The sequence below is a fragment of the Carcharhinus amblyrhynchos genome, chromosome 24 (assembly GCF_965287045.1).
Source record: "Carcharhinus amblyrhynchos chromosome 24, sCarAmb.v2.hapA, whole genome shotgun sequence".
Classification (NCBI taxonomy): Eukaryota; Metazoa; Chordata; class Chondrichthyes; order Carcharhiniformes; family Carcharhinidae; genus Carcharhinus; species Carcharhinus amblyrhynchos.
The window spans coordinates 41,095,050-41,122,118 of NC_137347.1; the positions used below are offsets into that span (position 1 = coordinate 41,095,050).

At 45.3% G+C, this 27,069-nt stretch overlaps 1 protein-coding gene across 1 annotated transcript in view; it reads right to left on the reverse strand.

Moving 5' to 3' along the window:
- Positions 1-27,069, reverse strand: part of LOC145357724 (polycomb protein SCMH1-like) — a 172,008-nt gene that overhangs the window by 68,195 nt on the left and 76,744 nt on the right. The window contains exons 7-8 of the mRNA XM_080211148.1: positions 12,794-12,882; positions 11,075-11,318 (exon numbers count right to left, since the gene is read on the reverse strand). Coding sequence (XP_080067274.1) covers positions 11,075-11,318; positions 12,794-12,882 — 333 coding nt within the window. The remainder of the gene's footprint in view (positions 1-11,074; positions 11,319-12,793; positions 12,883-27,069) is intronic.

The window sequence follows — 27,069 nt, forward strand, 5'->3', positions numbered from 1 at the left end:
ATAAGAGGGAGAAAATGGGTAAACTAGCAAACAACATAAAAACGGAGAGTAAGAGCTTCTTTTAAGTATATAAAGAAGAAGAGAGAGGCTACAGTGAGCATAGGTTGCTTAGAGAATGAGACTGGGGAAATAATAACGAAGAACCAGGAAACAGCAAAGAAATTAACAAAATACTTTGCATCAGTCTTCATGGTGGAAGACACTGATAACACTCTAAAAATACTAAATCATCAAAGGGCAAAAAATGGGGGCGTGGGGAGAGGGAATAAATACAATAATTCCTCCTCCTCTCTGCTTTAAAGGATCGTCTCTTTAGCCTGAGGTGGTGCCCTCAGGTTCTAGTTTTTCTTACTAATGGAAACATCCTCTCCACATCCAAAACTGCCCACAGTACTCCAAATGGGGTCCGACCAGAGCCTTATACAGTCTCAGAAGTATATCCCTGCTCTTGTATTCTAACCGTCTGAACATAAATGCTAATATTGCATTTGCTTTCCTAACTGCTGACTGAACCTGCACGTTAACCTTGATTTATTCTCCATCCTACAGTATTGTTAATGTTAGGGAGCCTTTAGAAAACTCCCAGCAGTGTTGTCTTCTGCTTGTTACTTCTTGTCTCCACCCATATGGATTCAACATCTTCCGATCCAAGATTATTTCTTGTATTAATTTATTCATGTATTTAAATGGAGAAAAACTGCAGAAAATTACAGCAGAAAGATTTGGGGATCCTCATGCAGAAATCACAAAAATGCAAGTTCACCAGGGAATAGGGAAGGCAAATGGAATGGAGTGTAATAGGGAAGATTTGCTAAAACTCTGAAAACAGTGACTAATTTTGGTTCCCTTATCTGAGGAAAAACATACTGGCATTGGGGGCAGCCCAGAATGTGTTTATTGAGTTGATCCTGGGTATGGAGGGATTTTCTTAATACGGAAAGGTTGAGTAAGTTGGACCTTTGCTCACTGGAATCGAGAAGAACGAGAGGTGACCTTACTGAGATGTGTAGGATTCTCAGAGGACTTGACAGGGTAGATGCTGAGAGGTTATTTCCCCTTGTGAGAGAGTCTAGGACCAAGCAGTATCATCTCAGGGTAAGGAGTCGCCCATTTGAGGCAGAATTGAGGAAGAATTTCTCCTTTCAGAAGCTAGCGAATCTGCGGAGTTCTTTATCGCAGAGGATAAAGATGCTCTTTCGGAGAGTTGGTGCAAGCTCAATGGGCTGAATGGCCTCCTTCTGTACTGTAGTGATCTATGGTTCTAACCCTCTCTATCTTTTATGTTTAGACTCCTTGAAACCTGTCTTCTGCAAGAAAGCTTTTGGTCATTTTTTCTAACAACTCCCCCTGTGGCTTGGTGTGAAAGTGCCCCTGTGAAATGTTTTGGCTTGTTGAAGGTGCTATATAAATGCAACTTCTCAGAATGATGGACAGAAAATCCTATAGCCCAATATTAAACAGTGAAAAGCTGCAGTGATCACTGAGAAGCTCTCTATGGATATTACTGGTTACATGAAAAACATCTGGTGGGAATTAGCTTTTATCCTGAGAATTGTGGTTCGTCTCTGCTTAAATAAAGATATGTGTACGTCTGCACTTGTGAGCGCAGGAGAGATGAAGGTGATGAATTATTCCAGGGATAAGATACTGGAGAATGCTTGCAGCTATTTTTTTTTTTAAATTTCAGAAGTTGAATATTTTAATTCTCGTGTGATGGAGCTCAGTGGTCATGTCGGTGCTGTTGCGGCAAGCTGTGGATACGGTGCACGAGGAACAAGGTGGTCTCAGCATTTTCACCCCTCCTCATGATGCTGACTGTTCCGCAGATAGTAAGAATGGTTTCTGCACTTTGGCCAAACATTCACTCATTTACAAATCCACAGATTCACACACACCCTCCCCACCATCAAACACACACACACACACACACACACACACACACAGCCCCATCTACATCTCTCCCACAAAACACACACACATACATCACCCTGCTTGGAGAGGCGATGGTGAAGTGGTGTTGTTACTGGATTGGTAATCCAAAGGCCCAGGCTAATGCTCTAGGGACCTGGCTTCGAATCCTGCCATGGCAGTTGGTAGAATTTAAATTCAATAAAAAAAAAACTGCAATTAGGAGTCTACCAGTGACCATGAAACCACTGTCGGAAAAACCCATCTGGTTCACTAATGTCCTTCAGGGAAGGAAATCTGCCGTCCTTACCTGGTCTGGCCTACATGTAACTCCAGAGCCACAGCAATGTGGTTCACTCTCAGTTGCCCTCAAATGACCAAGCAAACCACTCAGTTTAAGGGCAATTAGGGATGGGTAACAAACATTGGCCCAGCCAGCGGCACCCAGATTTCCTGAATGAGTAAAAAAAAGACACACACGCTCTTCCCGCAAACCAGAGACACACATACACACCTCCCGCAAAACAGAGATACTCTCCCCTCCCACAAAACACAGTCTTTTTATTATTCACTTGTGGGACATGGGCATCACTAGCTGGCCAGCATTTATTGCCCACCCCTAGTTGCCCGAGGTCAGTTGCGAGTCGACCACATTGCTGTGGCTCTGGAGTCACATGTAGGCCAGACCAGGTAAGAACAGCAGATTCCCTTCTCCAAAGGACATTAGTGAGCAAGATGGATTTTTCTGACGATCGACAATGGTTTCATGGTCATCAGTAAATTCTTAATTTCAGATTTTTAAAAAATTAAATGCAAATTCCACCATCTGCTGTGGTCGGATTTGAACGCAAATTCGAACATACACCCATACAGACATCCCTCCCGTGTAACAGACACACACACACACCCATACTAGCACACAGTGATCAAGAAAATAAAAGCAAAATACTTCAGATGTTGGTGATAGGAAATACAAACAAAAAAATGCTGGAAAAACTCAACAGGCCTGGCAGTGTCTGTGGAGAGGGAAACCGCGTTAACTCTTTCAGTTCAATATGACAGTTCAGACCTGGAGTATTGATCTACAGGTAGGTTATCAAATGGTGAAAGACAAGGAGAAAGGGGGAAAAGTTTAAAGAGGGCATTCTGAACCTTGGGAGGGTGGCACAATGGTTAGCACCATTGCCCCTCTGCACCAGGGACCCAGGTTCGATTCCGGCCTTGGGTGACTGTCTGTGCGGAGTTTGCATGTTCTCCCCGTATCTGCGTGAGCGTCCTGTGGGTGCTCCAGTTTTTTTCCCCACAGTTCCACGATGTTAGGGTTAGGTGAATTGGTTACGGTAAAGGCATGGGGTTACGGGGATAGGGTGGGAACACAGGCCTGGGTACGATGCTCTTTCGGAGAGTCGGTGCAGACTCCATAGGCTGAAAGTCTGCAGGGTTGCTATGATTCCACATGTCATTTAAAGTTAATGACATAGTTGCCCACGACTGCCAGAAAATCCAACATCTTGTATGCACTCAAATGCTGAGATCTGAATGGGTCAAAGTCACTAATCTGCATGAAAAATGGACACGGGATTTATCATTCTGTCTTCACTCTGAACAAGTGGATTTCCTTTCTGTTGTTGCAATGCCTAAGCCGCGATCTCACGGCTTGTTTAATGCCACAAGCATCATTCACAATCGATTGCTGTGGCCAGTGATTGATGGAGCACCAAGCATCTGCCTACGCAGGCAGACTGCTGAATGCACGAGGGTGACAGCAGAAGGAACTGGAGGCTGTGGAAGGGAGATGAAAGCATTTTGATTGTCAGCACTGCCATTCCTGTTGTGCAGTCTGGTGGCAGCTGTGATTGCTTCAGATTTTAACCATCTCTGTCCTAGGAGCAGCTGAGAAGCATTTCCCGATTGCAGCTATACATCACTTTTGGGAGTCACCAGGGCTTGTAAATTATTTATTTAAAGCAATCTTCCTCCATTTCCCTGATGCAGTGAATAATAATTTTGTCACCGGTGACACAGTCTGTTCAGAGCTCCTAAAAGTGTGAGGTAATCCATTTCGGTAGGAGTAACAGATGTGTTGAGTATAGGGCTAACGGGAGGACTTTGAATAGTGTGGAGGAGCAGAGGGATCTAGGTGTATGTGTACATAGATCCCTGAAGGTTGGGAGTCAAGTAGATAAGGTTGTTAAGAAGGCGTACGGTGTCTTGGCGTTTATTGGTAGGGGGATTGAATTTAGGAGTCGCAGCGTCATGTTGCAACTGTACACAACTCTGGTGCGGCCGCACTTGGAGTACTGTGTGCAGCTCTGGTCCCCACATTACAGGAAGGATGTGGAGGCTTTGGAGAGGGTGCAGAGGAGGTTTACCAGGATGTTGCCTGGTATGGAGGGGAGGTCCTATGAGGAGAGACTGAGGGATTTGGGGTTGTTTTCACTGGAAAGAAGGCGGCTAAGAGGGGATCTAATAGAAACATATAAGATGATTAGCGGTTTAGATAGGGTGGATGGTGATAGCCTGTTTCCTCGGATGGAGAAAGCTAGCACGAGGGGGCATGGCTTTAAATTAAGGGGGGGTAGTTATAGGACGGATGTCAGGGGTAGGTTCTTTACCCAGAGGGTGGTGAGGGACTGGAATGCCCTGCCTGCTGCAGTTGTAAATGCGCCTAGTTTGGGGGCGTTTAAGAGATTGGTGGATAGGTTTATGGACGAAAAGGGATTGGTTTAGATTAGTGGGTCAATGTTTTTTTTAAAAATAAGACTGGTCGGCGCAACATTGTGGGCCGAAGGGCCTGTTCCGCGCTGTAATGTTCTATGTTCTATGTTCTAAAAGCCCCAACTCTCCGACATACACAGATTGGCGAAATAGACAAGACACTTAGTGACTAAAACGTAATGGAAAAAAATGCAAAATAAGATTTAAAGTTTGTTGATTAGTGTCACAAATAGGCTTATATTAACACTGCAATGAAGTTACTGTGAAAGTTCACTAGTTGCCACACTCCAGTGCCTGTTCAGGTACACTGAGGGAGAATTTAGCACGGCCAATGTACCTAACCAGCACATGTTTTGGACTGTGGGAGGAAACCAGAGCATCCGGAGGAAACCCGCACAGACACAGGGAAAGAATGCAAGGAACTACAAAAGATCACGAATGTAGCCCAATCCACATGCAAATCAGCCTCCCATCCATTGACACTGTCTACATTTCCCGCTGCCTTGGAAAAGCAGCCAGCCTAATTAAGGACCCCACATACCCCGGACACACACACTTCCACCTTCTACCTTCGGGAAAAAGATACAAAAGTCTGAGGTCACGTACCAACTGACTCAAGAACAGCTTCTCCCCCGCTGCTGTCAGACTTTTGAATGGATTTATCTTGCATTGTTGTTCTTTCTCTACACCCTCGCTATGACTGAAACACTACATTCTGCACTCTCTCATTTCCTTCTCTATGAATGGCATACTTATAGAGGTTTACAGCATGAAAATAGGTCCTTTGGCCCAACTTGTTTATGCTTTTGTCTGTATAGCGCGTAAGAAACAATAATTTAAATGTATGTTAATACATGTGACAATAATAAATCAAATCAAATCAAAATATGCAACTTCGCACAGGAAAAACATGTTGAAGGGATGTTGAGAGGAAATTTGATCGAGGTATTCACTATCCTGACAGAATTGAACCTGAGTCCTTGGCACTGTGAGGCACCAGCGCTAACTACTGTGCCACCGTGCCACTCCATATCCTGTAGCAGCAAAAGGCAATAATATCATTTCAAAAGGGAGGGGGAGGGGATAGGAACAGAGGGGCTTGGCGGTATATATGCACCTAGGAGGTGGTAGGACAGGTTGAAAATGTGGCGAGAAAAGGCATAAGGGCAACTGAGCTTTAGCAACAGCAACACGGTGGCACAGTGGTTAGCACTGCTGTCTCAGCGCCAGGGACCCAGGTTCGATTCTGGCCTTGGGTCACTGTGTGGAGTCTGCACGTTCTCCCTGTGTCTGCATGGGTTTTCTCTGGTTTCCTCTCACAGTCCAAAAATGCACTGGTGAGATGGATTGGCCATGCTAAATTACTCCTTAGTATCCAAAGTTGTGCAGGTTGGGGGGATTTAGTGGGGTAAATGTGTGGCATTGTGGGACAGGGCGGGGGTGAGTGGGCAAATGCTCAGTCGGAGAACTAGCACAGACTCGATGGGCCGAACAGCCTCCTCCTGCATTGTAGGGATTCTATTCTATTAAAAATAGAGGCATCGAGTACAAAAGTGAAGAAATTATGATGAACTTGTGTAAGACATTGGTTTGGCCTCAACTGCAGCATCATGTCCAATTCTGGGCACCGCAGTTCGGGAAAGATATGAAGATTTTAGAGAGGGAGCAGAAAAGATTTACAGGAATGGCATTCAGTTAATCGGACTGATCGAGAAAAACATGTTGAAGAGAAGTTGAGAGGAAATTTGATCGAGGTATTCACTATCCTGACAGGTCTGGACAATGTAGAAAGGCAGCAAAGTCAAAAGCTAACTGGCACAATGTTAACGTGATTAAACCAGGAGTGACAAGAGAGGAAAATTGTTTCTTCCACACAGCGAGTGGTTAGGGTCTGGAATGCACATCTTGAAAGCGTGGTTGAGGCAGGGTCGATCGAGGCTGACAAAAGGGAATCGCGCAACTGCCTGCTCAGAAACAAAATGCGCACAGTCACTGGAAAGGTGCGGGGGAGGCCCCGAAGGGAACTCGCTAAACTGCTCCTGCAGAGATCTAGCTGAGACTCAACAGGCCAGATGGCCTCCTTGTGTCCCACAACCATGCCGATTGTGAAATTCTCATCCTTGTTTCCGAATTCCTCCATGGCCTCACCCCTCCCTGTCTCTGCGACCATCTCCAGCCATACAGCAGTATCTGAGATAGCATTGTCCCCAATTTCCAAATGGTTCTGGCATTGGAGACCATCATCTCAGTACCCTGATGTTAGCCTCTGGATTTCACTCTCCTAAACTTCCCCAAATTGCTTTCCTTCTTTAGAAGTTCATTAAAACCTGACATCTGTCCCAATAATTCCATAAGTGTGTCACCGTGTCAAATTTTGTTCAATAATGCTCCTGTAAAGCACCTTGGGAATCATAGAATCTCTACAGTGCAGAAGGAGGTCATTCAGCCCATCGAGTCTGCACTGACAACAATCCCACCCCAGTCCTATCTCTGTCAACCCACATATTTATCCCTTTGACCTAAAGGTCAATTTAGCATAGCCAACCGACCTAACTCACAAATCTTTGAATTGAGAGAGGAAACTGGAGCATCTGGAGGAAAACCCATGGAGGCATGGGGGGAAATGCAAACTCCGCAAAGTGACCCAAACCGGGCATTGAACCTGGATCGCTGGAGATGTGAAGCAGCAGTGCTAAGCACTGTGCCGCCATTGAACTACGTTAGAGAGACTCTATAAATAGGGGAACAGGAGCCAGGGGAACGGGAATCAGGGGAACAGGAGCTGGGAGAACGGGGAAACGGGAGCCGGGGGAACGGGAGCTGGTTGAAGGGCACAGTGAAATAAAAATTGCCTTTTAGCAAATTTGAGCAATTGTCACTATGAAGTTTTGTTGAAAGCAGGAAGCATGGAGATTTCATAAACTTAACATCAAGTTAGTCAGAGCCTGAAAAAATATAGTTAGCTGATCAATCATCAGCACAACCTATAAGGGTTATCCTGCTGCACATTCTGGGAACAAGGAAAACAATCTCAGATGGGAATAAAACTGTAGGAGTAAGAGTTAACTGTGTGATTCTGGCATTTAAACGTATCAGACTTGTGCTACCCTGCAAAGCAGAAATCTGTTTGAACTCCTCTCTGTCCATAGATCACATCCAAACATCAACTCAAAGTACATTTGTTGAAACTGCAGGAAAGGAAAGAAACAGTGTTAGCTTTGTTAGCCCTGTCGGCTGAGTTCCAAAAGAAGCCGTGATCAAGCTTACCGCATTCTCAGAGGGAGCTGCAACATGCTCCTACTATCAAAGTGCATTTGAATTGACGTCAATATAGATACCGTTCCTGGGCTCACACTTCGCACGTTCCAAAGCAGTTGTTTAACATAAACGGGAACATAAACAGGGACTGCACAAAGCTTTGGTATCCTACCTCTCTCTACCATTCACCAGTGTGGGCGCATTGTTAAAGGCTGTGTGAACATCATCTGGCAACAAGCTGAATAACTGGCCTCGATATGTCTCGCTGATGTTGGCCCAAAGATGAGAAAACTCTGCTCATCGTCCAATAAGGCCCAGGGATCTAACACATTTATCCCAACACGCAGACGGGATGTTTCCCATGTTATGGAGTCAAACACGCTCCTGTGAGGAGGCCACTCACCTATGGCTAATTCTGAGCCGTAACAAAATCCAACCTTGTTTTTCCCAAATGTGAGGCCCATGAACCATCGTCACCAACCACCCCATAGACTGCTGGAAACAAAACCGCTGGGAACTTTCAAACGTCAACTGTGAACGGGGGTTTGATCAGCAAGCAGCTTCTTCCAGAACCATTTCACTCTCTCTCTGGTCACCAATAATCTGACATCATGGATGATGCATATTTGTTATTACCCTGACCTCACTGTTATCCCCTTTTCACTGCAGCCCAAAAACACATCATTTTTTCCTTCATGGGACATGGGCATTGCTGGCTGGCCTGCATTTATTGCCCATCCCTAGTTGCTCAAGAGCAGTTGAGAGTCAACCACATTACTGTGGCTTTGGAGTCACATGTAGGCCAGACCAGGTAAGGATGGCAGATTTCCTTCACTTAAGGACATTAGTGAACCAGATGGATTTTCCCGACAATCCAGTAAAAATGAAGAAAAATACAGCACAGGAACAGTTCCTTTGACCGTCTAAGCCCAAGTCAATCGTGATGCCCTAACTAAACTAAAACAAAACCTTCTGCCCTTCTAAGTATTGCTAATGTGCCTCCTTCTACCAACTCCTCATCTAGATTGGCATTCTTAATTCCCAGGTACTGAATTCAAATTCAGTACCTGGGAATTTTGTTCAATAATGCTCCTGCAAAGCACCTTGGGAATCACAGAATCCCTACAGTGCAGAAGGAGGTCATTCAGCCCATCTGCCGTGGCAGGATTTGAACCCAGGTGTCCAGCACATTAGCTGAGTTTCTGTATTAATAGTCTAGCGATAATACCACTAGACCATTGCCCCCCCCCACCCCGATGTAACTCAAGCTGAAGATGTCAATTCTGGGTCACCTGGAAGATCCATCAAATGAGAGGAAGTAACAGAACTCCCCCCTGCAGCAGGAGAGTGTGATGATGATGCTGCAGTTGTAGCAATAATGAACCAGCTACATTTCACATCATTTTAGTTAGAATACACATGCTGTCTGAATCTGCAGTCCACGGCTCACCTGATCCTGGAATGAAGGTGACAACATACCCTGGCCAAGAGAGATCACCTCCACAACTCTCCAGATGGTTGACTGGACCTCAATACTTGATGCGTACGACACAAGTGCCTCACATCAAATGCTAACCTTCCGAGAGAACTTCACTGGGCGACTGAAGGGTTAAAACTCACATTGCACAACGAGTCGGTACAAATTTTTTATGTTCCTTCCCCGTGTGGCGTGCAGGTCTCTCAGAATGATCGTTAAAATTTATTTTGCCATTCTGGCACTTGCAACTCAGAATTAGATCCAGCACCATAAAATGCAAAACACCACCCACCCCCTCCCCATCCCTTTGTAGTCAAAACTGCTGTGCCAAAATATCAGTTTCCACACATTGCCGCAGCAAGAAAATCATTAAAACTCAGGCTGCCGCAAATATGATTAACCTTTCAGCTGTCCCATCGCATTTCAATTCATCAATTATCTAATGAAAAGCTTCAGTCAGGTATCTGTGACACCTTCAAATAGATCCCATCACAATGGAATTCCTTCTCCCCTCCTTGGCCTAGTTTTCAAATTTATAACATTTGATCAAACGCTGTCTGCGTTGTCCAGCTGAACTTTTATTGCTCCAGGGCTGTTCAACCTGAGGTTGGGGAACTATAAGCTCACACAACACATGGGTTTGGACTTTCAGGAGTCCCAAAGTTGGACTCAAGTCGTCAAAATGGAGGGCAAAACGGAACTCGTGCCATTTTCACAGCTGGGTAAAGAGCGACCCCTAGTGGTGAATTGCCAAAATTGCAGCAATCTGCATTGGAAAATGCCAGGAACACTCAATAAGTCAGGCAGCATCTGCAGACAGAACAAGGCCGTATCGGGAGAGAGCACGTTCCCTTCGGAGCGGACATAGAATGCTTCTAGCATTTTCTGTTTCGGTTTTGGGGCCCCTGCTCTTTGAGCAATCCTTATTATTGTGACAGTGTGAAACTTTCAAATTTAGCACTGCTGCCTCACAGCACCAGGGACTTGGGTTCAATTCCTAGGTTGGGTGACAGTCTGTATGGAGTTTGCACGTTCTCCCTGTGTCTGCGTGGGTTTCCTTTGGTTGCTCCCGTTTCCTCTCACAGAATGAAAGACGTGCTGGTTAGGTGCACTGACCTAGACATGCACTGGAGTGTGGCGACTAGGGGATTTCCCAATAACTTCATTGCAGTGTTAATGTAAGTCTGCTTGTGACGAATAAACAAATAAATAAAAAATAAATAAATAGACTTGGGATAGTGAGAAATGAAGGGGTGAATCGTAGCGGGCGAGGGGCAGACTTATGGAAAGATCCATTGACCTCAAGTGGGATTTTCCAATGTCGGGGCGAATGTGACCAGAAAATCCCGCCCAAAATCTTTTTTAAAGGTCGCTGTACCCAGCACTTCCCATGCCCAAAAAGACGCTGTTTAAAGGGTGATTATCGCATGGCACAATGGAGTTTACGAGCCTGGGAATAGCGAAGCATTGCTATCGGTTCCCTGCAGTAAAGCTTAGTTCATAAAATACGGAGCCTCACAACACCAGGTTAAAATCCAACAAGTTTATTTGGTAGCACGAGCTTCCAGGCCCTTGCCTGATGAAGGAGCAGTGCTCCAAAAGCTCGAGCTACCAAATAAACCTGGTGGACTTTAACCTGGTGTTGTGAGGCTGCATACTGCCCGCCCCAGTCCAACACCAGCATCTCCACATCATTTATAAAGTAAGTCTTACCCTTCGTTCCAGGCGGTTGGAGGTTGTCCCCAGTCAGAGAGCACCATCCCACAGGGAAAATATCCCGGGAATCGTATCGACACCAGTAATCAAAAGCCCCTCTCCAGCCGTCAAACGTCACCAGCACTTCCGACCCTCTCACTTCTCCAATAGTGGCCGGGCAAATAAAATGCGGATTTTTCCTGTCAACTGCCTCCAGTTTCATCCCCACTTTATGACAGTTCTGGGAAGGTGAGAGTGGTTCCTGTTTAATGCAAAGCATTGATCAGTGACCTCTGAGCTATCAGGAGCCTGGGGCATGTCCTGTTAAAAAGGACATTGTTTCAGACATCTTCTGATCTAAAGAACCGCAGCTGCAAGATTGTCTCATACTGCAACTAACTTACGATGTGACCAACATCCCACATCAGACAATCTCCAACGGAAACATGCAGCTTGTGGGAGCGAGGCAATTTTTACAGTTTTTCTGAAGTGGCTATAGAAGGCAACGATGAACTGATTTTAAAAACAATGCAGAAAAGAGCGGATAAAAGCATCAAGGCGGAGTTGTTTGAAAACCCACATGTACATTTAAACATCTAGAGTTGGGAACTCAACACAACTTTTCATACAAATGATTTTCACCCCAATTTTAACCCCCTCTCCCTCCCCTCCTGGAGGTACAGATTCTTCGATGAAACAAGATTTCACAGAGTCTGCTCAAAATCTGATACTTTAACCAGAGTGCCCTTTATTCATTTTCCAATCTTGATGACATCAATAGGCTATTTGACTTTGGGGAACATCATAGTCATTCCGATCCCTATTCACACCATTCTCAGCCTTTACCATCTACATTCCCTTTGTCTAATTTCTAATAGTCAAACTTGACCCCGTGGAAATGATGTTTCCTTGTGTGGGCGAGTCAAGAACTAGGGGGCACAGTTTTAAAATGAGGGGTTGCCCTTTTAGGACAGAGATTAGGAGGATCTTTTACTCTCAGAGGTTTGTGTGACTGTGGAAATCTTTGCCTCAGAAGGCAACGGAAACAGAGCCACTGAATATTTTTGCTGAACAAGAATCAGAGGTGAGCGGGAATGTGAAATTCAAAATACAAACAGTCACAATCTTATTGAATGTGCAGCAGGCAGGGGTGGCAGATAATGTCCAGAACTGTCCAATTTATGATTAAAGTTCATTGACCTGAAATGTACATTTGGCTTTCGTCTCCAGAGATGCTGCTTGATTTATTGAGTGTTTCCAGTATTTTCTGTTTCTATTGAAGAATATCCCAGCTTGCACAGTGCTAGCTGTTCAAATCAAAAGGCTCCAGATTCCATTGTGTGACAGAGGACATTAGGGGGATGTGGGCTTGGATGGTTTCCAATGGGACCGGCCCCAGGCGCTCTCAGCAGGAGGTGAGAGGAGATGTCAAACAGAATCGATGCAACTCCCTCCCTCTGGTGGTGGTGGTGGTGGTGATGGGAGGAGAAATCCGGACGGACCAGCTATCGTGATCCAGAGCTCCAGGTTTTCCCCAACAGCTGAATCAATATCCATCCTTGGAGGACACAGTGTCGCTCGTGGACACGCTCGAGTTGGTGAGGAAATTCAATTGGGATGAATGGAGAAAGCGGGGGCAGCTCGATGGGGAACAGCCTTTACAAAGTGAAGAACATTGCAAAACACTGTCAAGGCTGCAAATAAAGATGAATAAAATATTCAGGAAAGAAAGCCTACCTTGTGAAATATTCTGATTGGTGCCATTTCCGCTCCACTCAGTGTTTTTAGCAAAAACATGGGCCATGAAGAAGCATTCAGTCGAAATCCTACAGTCAGAAAAGGAAACATGCAAGGAAATGAGTGTCCTGTATATTCCACTCACAATCACACTCAGAATGTGGAGTTGCCAGCGTTGGACTAGGGTGGGCACAGTAAGACATCTTACAACACCAGATTAAAACCCAACAGGTTTATTTGGAATCACGAGCTTTGAGGTGATCTTATTGAAACAAATGCAAGGGGCTCGACAGGGTAGATGCGGGCAGGACATTTGCCCTGATGGACTGGGGGTGGGGGAGGATCCATAACCAAGGTCTCAGAATAACAAGTCGGACATTCAGCACTGAGATGAGGAAACACTTCTTTGCTCAAAGGTTGTGCATCTTTGGAATTCCCTACCTCACAGGGTTGTGTGAACTCAAGTTAGTGAGTATGTTCAAGACAAGAGATTGATAGATCTTGGGGCACTGTGGGCAGACTGCAGCAAGGTGAAACTGAGCTGGATCATTAGCTGTGATCTTGTTGAATGGTTGAGAAAATGTGAAGGGCCAGATCCTATTTCTTGCCTTTTTTTATGTTAGGCAGAAACATGAACTACTTCATAGGTTGAGGGAGCTAGGTGTCTTCTCCCTGGAGAGACGAAGGTTGAGAGGCAACCTGATAGAGGTTTATAAAATGTTGAGAGGAATAGATAGGGTGGATTCTCAGAGGCTATTTCCCAGGGCTGAAATGGTCGCTACAAGAGGACACAGGTTTAAGGTGCTGGGGAGTAAGTACAGAGGAGATGTTAGGGGTAAGTTTTTCACTCAGAGGGTGGTGAGTGAGTGGAATCGGCTGCCGTCGGTGGTGGTAGAGGCAAACTTGCTGGGGTCTTTTAAAAGGCTTCTGGATGAGTACATGGGATTTAATGGGATTGGGAGTTAGACAGTTCTATGGCTTGGTAGGTATGGATGTGATCAGCCCAACTTGTGGGCTGAAGGGCCTGTTTGTGCTGCTATGTTATGTTCTTTGTACTTGAATCAGTAATGGTTGCCCACTTATTGCGACAACTAGAACACTTGCAGCAATTAGCAAGGGCAGCATGGTGACACACTGGTTAGCATTGCTGCCTAACAGTGCCAGTGACCTGGGTTGGATTCCGACCTTGAGTGACTGCCTGTGTGGTGTTTGCACCTTCTCCCCATGTCTCCGTGGGTTTCCTCTGGATGTTCTGGTTTTCTCCCGCATTCCAAACATTTGTGGAGTAGGCTCATTGGCCATGCTAGGTTGCCCCTTAGTGTCAAGGGAGTTTAGCAGGGTAAATATGTGGGATTGCAAGGCTGGAGCCTGGGTGGGATTGATGTCAGTGCAGGCTCAGTGGGCTGAGTGCCCTCCTTCTGCACTGTAGGGATTCTATGAATTTGTTTAAAATCTGGACTGCATCGGAAATCTCCAGCCCAATAACGACTGCAGCAGATTCTCACTCACTATTGCAAAAACACTGCAAGGGAATTTCCCAATTCCAATTTTAGTAGCATGCTAAATTTAAAGATAACTAACCCCTGGGAAGGTTGTGCATCAGCAAGAGAGTGTTGTGATTAACGGTTATTGTGACTCAAATAGGACATCTTAGTAATACTGCAACTTGTTTAGACGCATCAAAATCTGGCACAGGAACTGGAGAAGCACCAGTTGCCTTGTGAAAATGAGGTGGCCATTCTGTTCTTAGATGAATCAGAGCAACACAGAATCTCTACAGTGCAGAAAGGAGGCCATTCGGTCCATCGAGCCTGCACTGACTCCCCGACAGGGCATGTCACACAAGCCCAACCCCTGCCCTATCCCCATAACCCCACATATTTAGCCCGCTAATCCCTCAAATCTACACATCTTGGGACACTCAGGGACAATTTAGCACGGCCAATCCGAAACACCCAGAGGAAGCCCACGCAGACATGGGGAGAACATGCAAACTCTACACAGACAGCTTCCAAGGTCGAAACTGAATCTAACCAGTCACCAGGATGGTGATTGTCCCAGGCACTGTGCGTTAGTAATGTGCCACCGAAATGCTATCCCCACTTTTGTTATCCCTATTTCTAGGGTCCTCATTCAGTCTTAGAGAAAGATTACCCAACACTGCGGTCTTAGGGAGGATGTGTGTTTGAAGTCTTCTAATTCATGTCAAAAGTGAACTAAGTGATTGGCAGAACAGGCGAGGGCTGCAAGGCCTCCTCCTGCCCGTCTCTATATGTGGGAGTTAGTTTCCTCATTTTGTCTCAAGCTGCTAATTTGTTCAGTATAATTCTCTGGAGACAAGGTGCGCTTGGCACTGTGTTTCACAGACTATGGCTGAAATTTTACTGCTTCATCCACCCGAGGCTGAGGGAGATGCCATCCTACGAGCCTCACCCACCTTCACTCTGGGATGAGCGAGGAGGTAAAATTCCGGCCAATACAGAGGTGGAGGGCTGAGCCACTGTCACAGATACAGCCAGCAGTCGCTATACGCAGCACAAGACCCCGTTCCTTCCTTCATTGGGTCTCAGACCACAAAAAGCTACAAACAGGCTCCACAAGTGTGTAATAAGACTGTTAAATAATTCAAGTTAGTTCATTTGGACGTGTGCCCATGAGATCATAAACCAGTAACTTGCTCTTTCAATTCCCAAGTCTGCAAACAAATTTAGAATTAGATCTTATCTCAATTGGAAATGCATAATTTAATTAAGGTTCTTATCCAAATATTTTATTTTTGCGAATGTCTAAGGTCCTTCTGAACGTATTTACAAGTTTAATAATTTAGAATTAGTTTATGAGGAAAAACACATTTACGACGGCAAGGAGCTCGGGTTTCAATTTGATGGGGCTGCTCTCAATTTCACCCTGCAATGCCAATCAAGGCGCAAAGCAGGACCTGAAGGTGTACCTGTCCCTGCACAGTCATTGTTAAAGCCTGCCTGCAAATACTCAACATCTCCAAGCCAGCAGCTGTTGGTAAACGTTTTTTCAAACACAAGACAGATTACGGCCTTCTGGGTCAAGTAATGTCGACAGAAAAAATAAGAGGCCATGAACGGACTGAGAGTTTCTACAGATGGATGGGTTTAACAGGCCTTTCTCATCGACACAGATCACCGCAGGAAGATTGGTGTGCACCCAATGACTTGCACCCGCCCGCCTTGTTTTTACAACGGGACACCGGTCAGCCATATCACTCTCTGGCTCCTTGGTGTCGAGTAATTTTAATGTTAATGGGTTATTGGATTTTTAATCATTATGGACAGATTCCTTCTGCTATAAAAGAGCTCATTACATTCCCCGATAACCCAGCGGAGAAATGCACCATATACTGCCCCATAAAACCTGAATGATTTCAGGTCAGTGCTGTTACCAGGGAAACGAGCAGGGAATTCGAACCCCCAGCACGGATGGGCTTGGGAAGGGTGGAAAGTGGCAATTTAGCCCCCATCCACCTGGATCTCAATGGAAGTGGGGCAGAGGTAGTGATGGTTGGGCAGCATGGTGGCATTGTGGTTACCAGTGGCACAGTGGTTACCGGTGGCACTGTGGTTACCACTGCCACTTCGCAGCACCAGGGATCCGGGTTCAATTCGGGTCACTGTCTGTGTGGAGTCTGCACATTCTCACCGTGACTATGTGGGTTTCCTCCGGGTGCTCCAGTTTCCTCTCACACTCCAAAGATGTGTGGGTTAGGCCGACTGGCCGTGCTAAACTGACCCTAATGTCAGAGGGATTAGAATCATAGAATCCCTGCAGTGCAGGAAGAGGCCATTCAGCCCATCAAGTCTGCACAGAACAATTCCACCCATGCCCTATCCCCGTGACCTCACGTATTTACCCTGCTAGTTCCCCTGACGCTTAGTGCCAATTTAGCATAGGAGGGTAAAAACGTGGGATTTCAAGAATAGGGCCTGGGTGGGATTGTGGTCGATGCAGACTCGATGGGCCAAATGGCCTCATTCTACATTGTAGATTCTATATGATATATAAAGCTTGTCAATTTAAATTACTATAAAGAACCTACACAGCTCTAACTTTAAACCTGACTGCTTGGGATTGCTGAACCATGGGATGTTGGGCACCAAAATGAGATGAGGATCATTGAGCAGAAAGGACAATGCCTTTCCAGCAGAGCTGGTGGGGCCTGGTGGGATACAAATGTTTTTCTCCTTTGAGTTCACAATAATCCTTGGCGGTTCCTCCTCCCCAAGATTCGGCCAATCCCCCAGGCTCTCACTAACCCAGCTTCAGGCTGCTGTTGTTTGAGGGATAAATATTGGGGATATCGACCCTGTTTTCTGAAATGGTACCAAGGGATCTTTCACATCTGAGGAGCGTCAGTTGAAGGTTTTCATCAGAGACTGTACCACACTCCATCCAGCAGCGAGTTCACCCAGTGAGTGGGTGAGATTTTAACACACTCAAAAACCTATCCATTCAGAGTTAAAATCGGGCTCCTGATCTCTGATTACTCTTCATGGAATCACAGAATTCCTACAGTGCAGAAGGAGGCCATTTGGCCCATCGAGTCAGCACCGACCACAATCCCATCCAGGCGCTATCCCCATAACTCCATGCGTTTACCCTAGCCAATCCCTCTAACACTAAGGAGCAATTTTACCACAGCCAATTCACCTAACCCACACAGCTTTGTAGTGTAGAAGGAAACCGGAGCACCCGGGAGAAAGTGCAAACTCCACACAGACAGTTACCCAAACCAGGAATTGAACCTGGGTCCCTGGCTCTGTGAGGCGGCAGTGCAGAGACAGGGGGGGGGGATGTTCTAACTTCAGGGAGAGTGCCTCTTCTTCCACTGGGTTCCCCACCCAGAAGCGAAGCCTGATGAATACGCCTGGCTCCCTGTCAGGCAGGGAATGCTCTGGAAGAGGCCTCGGGGCAGAAGTGAATCAGCCTGATCTTTGAAATCAAGGGATCCTTCATATCTACATTTGTGAGGTGCCTCAGTCAAAGATTTTTATCAGAGGGACAGTCCCACACTCAATACAGCGAGAACGAGGTCCAGTCTCCCATCCATGGACTCTGTCTCCACTTTTCACTGCCTTGGAAAAGCAGCCAGTATATTTAAGCACCCCACCCACCCTGAACATTCTCTCTTTCACCTTCTTCCGTTGGGAAAAAGATACAAAAGTCTGAGGTTGCATACCAACCAACTCAAGAGCAGCTTCTTCCCTGCTGCTGTCAGACTTTTGAGTGGACCTACCTTGCATTAAGTTGACCTTTCTCTACACCCTAGCTATGACTGTAACACTACATTCTGCACTCTCTGCTTTCCTTCTCTACATATGGTATACTTTGTCTGTACAGCGTGCAAGAAATAATACTTTTCACTGTATACTAACACATGTGACAATAGTAAATCAAATCAAATCTACCCCATCATCAACATCACAAAGCAAATGATCTGATCATTATCGCTGCATATGGGAGCTTGCTGTATGCAGAATGGCTGTTGGGTTTCCTACATTACCAATGACTATGCTTCAAAAGTGTTTCATTATTGTAAAGCACTTTCGGATCTGCGATTCTGAAAGTGGCTATCCTTTTTCTTTCAAATTCTTCTATTTCACTTGTGGTCGCCACAGTGCTGACTGATCACCCTTCTCCATCTCCTCCTGTCACTCACTCATCCTTTTCTGAGCCCACTGTGATCCAGTCTCTCACCGCCACATCTTTCCATCTGGTCTCAAGTCTTCCTCTTCCCTTTCTTCCTGGCTGCCCCCATCACTCATCTCATCACATTTCCTCTCTCTCTCCCCAACGCTATTGTTGGGAAGCCCACTAACGCCTCTACTTTTTCAGGAGATTAAGGAAACTCCACAGATGCACCATAGAAAGCATTCTTTCTGGTTGTATCACAGCTTGGCACGGCTCCTGCTCTGTGCAAGACCGCAAGAAACTACAAAGGGTCGTGAAAGTAGCCCAAACCATCACACAAACCAGTCTCCCATCCATTAACACCGCCTACACTTCCTACCTACAAACGTCTGAGATCACATACCAACCAACTCAAGAACAGCTTTTTCCCTGCTGCCATCAGACTTTTAAATGGACTTACCTCACATTAAGTTGAACTTTCTCTACATCCTAGTTATGACTGTAACACTACATTCTGCTTTCCTTCTCTATGAACAGTATGCTTTGTCTGTATAACGCACAAGAAACAATACTTCTCACTGTAGACATGTGACAATAATAAGTCAAATCAAATCAGACAGCCAGACCATTTCAATTGCTTCTCAGCCACTTTTTTTGACACTCCCACCCTCTTCACCCACCCACCCTGCATCACTTGTACTGCATCCTTTCTCATTGCAAATCCATCTCAGCGTCTGCATTGCATTAACATCCAGTCTTGGTGTTGTCCAAGTTGTATATCAAGCAAGGGCTACATAAATGGAAACCAAGTGAAGACTTGCAATGCACATTTGTCGGAAACATATGGCAAAACTCCTTTTTTTTAAAGAAAAACACAAACTTCCGAGAGACCAGGTAAGCATCCTCTCACCAACAGATGGAACACACCACAGGGAGGTGAATTGTGGATAAAAATAGGTATGTGGACAAGCTTAGTGTTGGAACAGCCACAGGAAACCTGCACAGATCAAAAATACACAGAGGGGAACTTCTGCTGTCTGCTCACCACTGTACTCAGGGAGAGACAACTGCTGCTATTCTCATTCTGCCTTGGGGTAAGATAGGACCCAGCTTAAGGAAACATCTTTCGATCACCGTGCTCACAAGGGAACCTAGACTAATTGTCTATGTGTCTGACAGTTGTTAACCCTCTCTCTGGGGAGCAGACCAATGGCAAAATAGACAATGGCTTTCATCACGGGGGTAGCAAGCGAGGGAAACAGGCAGGAAACGGAGGAAAAGAACTAATATTTATGACAACACCTCACTGTTTCTTTCAGAAAACACATCATAGCGGAAAAGAAAGCTTGAACTGAAAAGTTCATTCTGCCAGATTATTTCAATGCTTATTTATTTAGTGCAATTGCATCAAAAACGATCAAAGGGAACTCCGGTTCCGGTCTAAAGCTCAATCATTTAAAATTGCAGAGCAACGTGGATAAGGTGTGGGGTGGCACGGCAGCACTGCTGCCTCTCCCCGTGTCCACGTGGGATTCCTCCCACAGTCCAAAGATGTGCGGATTAGGACGGTCGACAGTATTAAATTGTCCCTTAGTGTCCCAGAATACAAAGGTTAGAAGGATTAGTGGGGTAAATATGTGGGGTGACAGGGATAAAGCCTGAATGGCATTGTTGTCGGCGCAGACTCGATGGGCCGAATGGCCTCGTTCTGCACTGTAAGTTTGCTTTGATTCTAAGAATGAGGGGTGATATGATTGAAACAGAAGATTCTTTGGGTGTTGGACAGGATAAATGTTGGGAGGATGTTTCCAGTCATGGGAGGGCGTAGGACCAGAGGGCACAGTCACAGAAAAAGGGGGCATTCAGTTAAGATGGACGAGGAAGAATTTCTTCTCTCAAAGAGAATCCTTGGAATTGTTAGCCCCAGGAAGCTGCAATGGTCATGTCCTTCAACATTTCCAAGGCTGCGATCGATAGGTTTTCTAATCGGGGCATTAAGGGTTACGGAGGTAAGGCAGGAAAGTAGACTTAGTGAATGTTAGATCAACCTTGATCTTATTAAATAGCGAAGTGCGCACAGTGGGTGGAACAGTCTACATCTGTTCTCATTTCTTATGGTCTTAAAAGGGATATGAACAGAGAGATTCTTGACCTGAATCTTAAGTAAACCCCCCTCCCCCATTCCCCATTCACTGTTAACCTTTTCTTCTTTTGGATGCTAAGGATCTTTTACCATCCTGGTATTCAGTTTAACATTTAATCTGAAGGATGACATTTCTGGAGCTGTGACATTCCGCGTACTGCTCTGTGATGTGAGCCTACGCCACGTCATCAACTCCTGGTTATAAGCCAACCCACCAAGAAGGAACAGAGCAGGATTGGGTCAGGTTCCCATTTCACATCCCGCTGGATATTACACTCTGCGGAAGTCAAGTTAAAATCAGGACTACAGTCTTTCAATTCGGCAAGATTGCCACACTAATCTGAGACAAGAGAAGAAACACACACAGATAACTCAGGAGTAGAGAAGCAAAGGTCCCAATAGAAAACTGAAAGCCCCCACATGACAGGTGGCCAGGAAGAGCCTGACAATTTCCTCCAAGTTGTTGACTCCAAATTGCTTGAGATTTTTAGGCGCACAGTAAACCAAACTCAATTCACAATTAATTACTTCCTATCATTCTCGGTGAGGGTACATTTTCTTAATTTAACAGTGACCACTGACCAAGTGAAATGAAGTATTGGAAACTGTTGAACATTTAGCATAGTGGCACATTGATTAGCACTGCTGCCTCACAGCCCCATGGACCTGGGTTCAATTCTCGCTTTGGGTGACTGTGTGGAGTCTGCACATTCTCCCCATGTCTGCATGGGTTTCCTTGGAGCATCTGGCTTCCTCCCACAATCTGAAAAACGTGCTAGTTAGGTGCATTTACCCGAACAGGCGCCTTAGCGTGGCGACTAGCGGAATTTCACAGTAACTTATTTGTAGTGTTAATGTAAGCCTTACTTTGAGTAATAAATAAACCTTACTTTATTTTATTGCCTCACAGATCCACGGACCTGGGCTCAATTCCACCCTTGGGTGACTGTCTGTGTGGAGTTTTCACGTTCTCCCCATATCTGTGTGGGTTTCCCACAGTCCAAAGATATGCCGCTTTGGTGGACTGGCCATGCTAAATTGCCCCTTAGTATCAGGGGATTAGCAGGTTAATTACAAGGATAGGGCCTGGGTGGGATTGTTGTCAGTGCTGACTCAATGGGCTAAATGGCCTCTCTCTGCACTGGAGGGGTTCTGTTTAAAACATGACCGACACATTGGGAAGTGCATCAGTCAGAAAATCTGAAGAGGGCAGAGATCTCCCCGAGTCTTGGTAATAACTCTTATTGACATCCGTGGTCATGGACCATTTGAACATTTTCAGTTCCCATTACAGCACCCTTGGAATAAAATTCTTAAATTACATGAAGACTGCAAACAAGATATTGTCAGTAAGAGGGAAACAAATCAAAGTCTTCCCCACCTCCACAGCATGTATTCCATTTATACCATGTAACTATTATTTTTAATTGACCAACAAATATTGGACAGGGACGATGTTTCCTTGTAGATTTATAACATGTGGCACTGGGTGATCATTCTGAAACTGCCTTGTTCTTTAACCATACTCTGCTGGTGCACATTAATCAGGTTCCCTCGGTGAAATAAAGGAGTCAAATGGAAATAAATCCATCAGTAATATTAACCTCACGGATCCTCCTGCAGGAATGCACCCTATGGGTTAATGAGTGCAAACACGTAAAGACCTTTCTTGTTAGCTGCCTGCTATAATGTTCAGATATAAGGCGTACCAACCAATTTGAAATATAAAGATCACAGCATCCCTACAGTGCAGACAGAGGCCAGTCAGCCCATCGAGTCTGCACCAACTCTCTGACAGAGTATCCAGGCCTATCCCCTGACCTATCCCTGTAAACCCATTTATTTGTCGCATTAATGCCCTATCCTACACATCTTTGGACACTAATGGGCAATTTAGCATGGCCAATCCACCTAACCTACACATTTTTGGATACTAATGGGCAATTTAACATGTCCAAAGATATGTAGGTTAGGTGGATTGGACACTAAGGGGCAATTTAGCATAGCCAATCCACCTAACTTACACATCTTTGGACACTAAGGGGCAATTTAGCAATTGCCCTAACCTATACATCTTTGGAGTGTGGGATGAAACTGGAGCAACCCGAGAAAGACTATGCATACATGGGGAGAACTTGCAAACTCCACACTGACATAATATGGAGACGCCGGCGTTGGACTGGGGTGGGCAGTAAGAAGTCTCACAACACCAGGTTAAAACCCAACAGGTTTATTAGGTATCACGAGCTTTTTGAAGGCAGCTCCTTCTTCAGGTGATCAATCACTCATGATTCCAAATAAACCTGGTGGACTTTAACCTGGTGTTGAGACTTTTTACTCTGTCCACACAGACAGTCACCCAAGGGCAGAATTCATCCCAGATCCCTGGTGCTGTGAGGCAGTAGTGCTAACCACTGTGCTGAATTGCAGGGAATTAGGGTTTTGGAACAAGGAAAGAATCTAATTTGGATAGCTCTTTCAAAATGCTAGTGGTGGGAGCAATGTGCCAAATGTCTCCTGTATTGTAGGACTGAAGTGAACCCCAAAATTATTTTGTGGATGAATTTTAACATTAGATGCTCAGTTGCAAACATTGTAAGCTAATAATAGCCGACTCAGCCTATCCCAAACCAAAGCGTTTTGTTTTTAAGCGTATAAAAGAACTCAGTTGCAGGAAAAAATGCATTCAAAGCAGGACGCGATCTGGAAACAAGTCATCCAGTTGCTTTAACTTCTGTAATTAAAAGACAAAGTTGGCAGGGAAACAGCTTTTCGAAACTTCACAAACAAGCTCATTCTCTTTGCATAGAAACTCAGGAGCCACAGTTAATGTTCCCCAGATGTGTCTTAAACGATCTGAGGGGATGGCTGGGGGAGGAGAAAACACATCTGCATTCATCTGAGACGTTTTATGCCCATTTTTAAATCGTAGGCAGCAAGTCCCTGACGTCAGGGCGATTTTAGGCAAAAGACAAAAATCACTGTGAACAGCGACATCGGCGATGAGCTACCTCGGCTAATGAGTGGGCCGCAAGATTGAAATCGGGCTTCTTCATTAACTATAGCCCTTGAATAAGATTGAAAACACCAAATAATTCCTAACGAGTTATAGGAAATACTTAATCATTCACACATTAATAGAACGGCCATCAACTTCAAGGAGATAAAAACAAAATAACATTTACGCTTTCATTGGATTCACGACCCTGGTGATCAATGTGTTCCATCAGCAGGTACCTCCCCACGTCACTCACTCTCGCCCTCGCTTTATGCACTATCACTTCAGTTATACCAGAAGGATAAAAGCTACATGCATGGAAACCAGCGAATGTGACAACCCTGTGTATGAGCAACAGTCAACAAAAACTCTTATGGGCTGCACTCAGAACCCTGATTGACTACATGTGCCCCTCCACCTCCTCGCTCAAATGCAGGTTGTCCACCACTGAGCCGCACCAACAACGACTGCTATTCTCATTGCGTTAATGGAATCACCACCATACGGCACTTGTTGGTCAAGTTCAGCCATTATTAGGATGTTATTAAACTAGAAAGAGTGCAGAAAAGATTTGCTAGGATGCTACTGGGACTTGGTGGTTTGCGTTATAAGGAGAAGCTGGATAGACTGGGACTTGTTATCTCTGGAGCGTAGGAGGCTGAGGGCTGATCTTATAGAGGTCTACAAAATAATGAGGGGCACAGATCAGCTAGATAGTCAATATCTTTTTCCAAAGGCAGGGGAATCTAAAACTAGAGGGCATAGGTTTAAGGTGAGACAGGAGAGATACAAAAGTATCCAGAGGGGCAATTTTTTCACACAGAAGATGATGAGTGTCTGGGACAAGCTGCCAGACATAGTAGTAGAGGCAGATACAATTTTGTCTTTTAAAAAGCATTTAGATAGAACACAAGTTAGACGTGTTTCAAAGAAATGAGCGAAAAGCTGTGCAGGTTCAGTCGGCAGTTAAGAAGGTAAATGCAATGTTGGCATTCATGTCCAGAGGGTTAGAATACAAGAGCAGGGATGTACTTCTGAGGCTGTATAAGGCTCTGGTCAGACCCCATTTAGAGTATTGTGAGCAGTTTTGAACCCCATATCGAAGGAAGGATGTACTGGACTTGGAAAGGGTCCAGAGGAGGTTCACAAGAATGATCCCTGGAAAGAAGAGCTTGTCATATGAGAAACAGCTGAGGGCTCTGTCTGTACTCATTGGAGTTTAGAAGGATGAGGCGGTGATCTTATTGAAAATTACAGGATACTGCGAGATCTGGATAGATTGGACGTGGAGAGGATGTTTCCACTAGTAGGAAAAATTAGAACCAGAGGGCACAACCTCAGGCTAAAGGGACAATCCTCTAAAGCAGAGATGAGGAGGAACTTCTTCAGCCAGAGAGTGGTGAATCTGTGAAACTCTTTGCCGCATGAGGCTGTGGAGGCCGGGTCATTGAGTGTCTTTAAGACAAAGACAGATAGGTTTTTGATTAATAAGGGGATCAGGGGTTCTGGGGAAAAGGCAGGAGAGTGGGGATGTAAAAAATATCAGCCACGATTGAATGGCGGAGCAGGCTCAATGGGCCGAGTGGCCTAATCCTGCCCCTATGCCTTATGACTTTGCAATGCTGTTTTGCCAAACCAGTTGCGGTGAAGCGGTGTTACCGCCATCTCTTCATGGGCCCCAGCCAGCAACCTTACAGTAAGACCAGCACACTGGAAGCAAGGACATCAGTCATCAGTTAAACAAAATACACAATCGGTTGACTGGCGTGTCCTGTAGGGAGGGAAACCCCACTGTCAGAGCCCTGATCGGGTTTGTGCAGCACTGAATTTGTTGGACTTCTTCAACGGAAACACAGAATTCTGGAAATATTCAGCAGGTCAGGCAGCAAGCGTGGAGAGGAAAGGGACATCGACCCGAAAGGTCAAGTCTGTTTCTCTCTCCGCACAAAGACTTTACCCAACACTTCCAGCATTGTCACTGCCTTGCTTTTGGATCAGTGACTTATTCTCCGAGGGGGGTCAAGTGAGCCACAAGGGCAGGGTAATTAGGAATGGATAATAATAAGTGATGGGTAATAAACACCTCTGTTGGTAAGAGTACCCATATCCTGTGAATTAATTTTAAAGGAAAATAAGATAAGTGGCTTAAAATATTGAATTCCAAAAGACAGAAAGAAAGTTAACGCAGTATCAGCCTCTTAACAGAGCCTGCAATGGGCAAGCAGAGCATTTGTATTATCACCCACATCCAAAAAGCAAGCACTGTGACACATGGAATACATCAATTACTGCCTGGGCAAATCCACTTGTTTAAAGTACATTAACTGTGGCAATGTGCATCTGGCAACATGTTCTGGAAGCAGTAAACCACATCCAAAATGTACAGGAATACCTGCAGTCATTAAACACTAAAAAGGTAAAGTATACATCAAATGCAAAGAGGCCCAATGTTTTCAATAATGCACTTCTGAAAGTTCCCAAAGCCTGTCAATCTCACTTCAAATGGTCTGGGGATTTTTAAGGACTAAATTAGCTCTTTCTCATATCCTACGGTAGGTTGTTTCTCCATTTGCAAAGAAACATTCTGTCCCTGGCTTTGAAACTCAAAAAGAAGAGTTGCTGTCCCTTGGAGGCGAGTTACTTCTTTTTATCTTTATAACATTACCATCTTTCAGCCAGTTACTTTTACAGAGATTGTTCATCAGCTAGAAATTCTGCCTGAAACGCTGGTCCCACCATCCCCTGACTCTTCTCTTTGCTTACAAAAGGTGGCAATGTTTAAAAAAAAACATTGAATTAACCGCTGCAGACTTCTTCCTAAGGTTGGCACGTGTGCGTAGGCCATTCCAGCACAGAGAAGGCCATTCAGGGCCATTAAGTCTCCACTAGCATCTTTGTGAAGTAAACCAGTTAGTCCCACTCCCCAACACTTAGCCCACACCCATTCAATTTATCCAAATTCCTTTGATTGGCCTGAATGAATCGCCAATCCACCTAACCTGCACATCTATGGACTGTGGGAAGAAACCAGACCACCCGGTGGAAACACACTCAGACACGGAGGGAATGTGCAAATTTCACACAGTCACGCAAGGCTGGAATCAAACCCAGGTTCCTGGCACAGTCAGGCAGCAGTGCTAAGCCCTGTGACACCATGCCAATAGTTATTCTAATTAAGCCCTACCTGAACTACCGGAATGTAGCTATTCTACCTAAATCCTTTAAAATTTTAAACACCTCTGTCAAATCTCCTCACAGCCTTCTTCAATGTTTCTCACGGTGCTGGTATGACATTGGGTGGAATCTTGGTAGTGACTGAATGGCTGGACCCTCTTGTTGCCCATTTTCAGGAAGGCCTGCCATGTCATGTTCCACTCAAACTCATGACAAGCCAATGACAGGCCTTGCCAAGGATCAAGCACCCAGAAGTAGGGCTGTTGCCCATCAAGATTTCTTGCCCAATCAGAGGCTGGC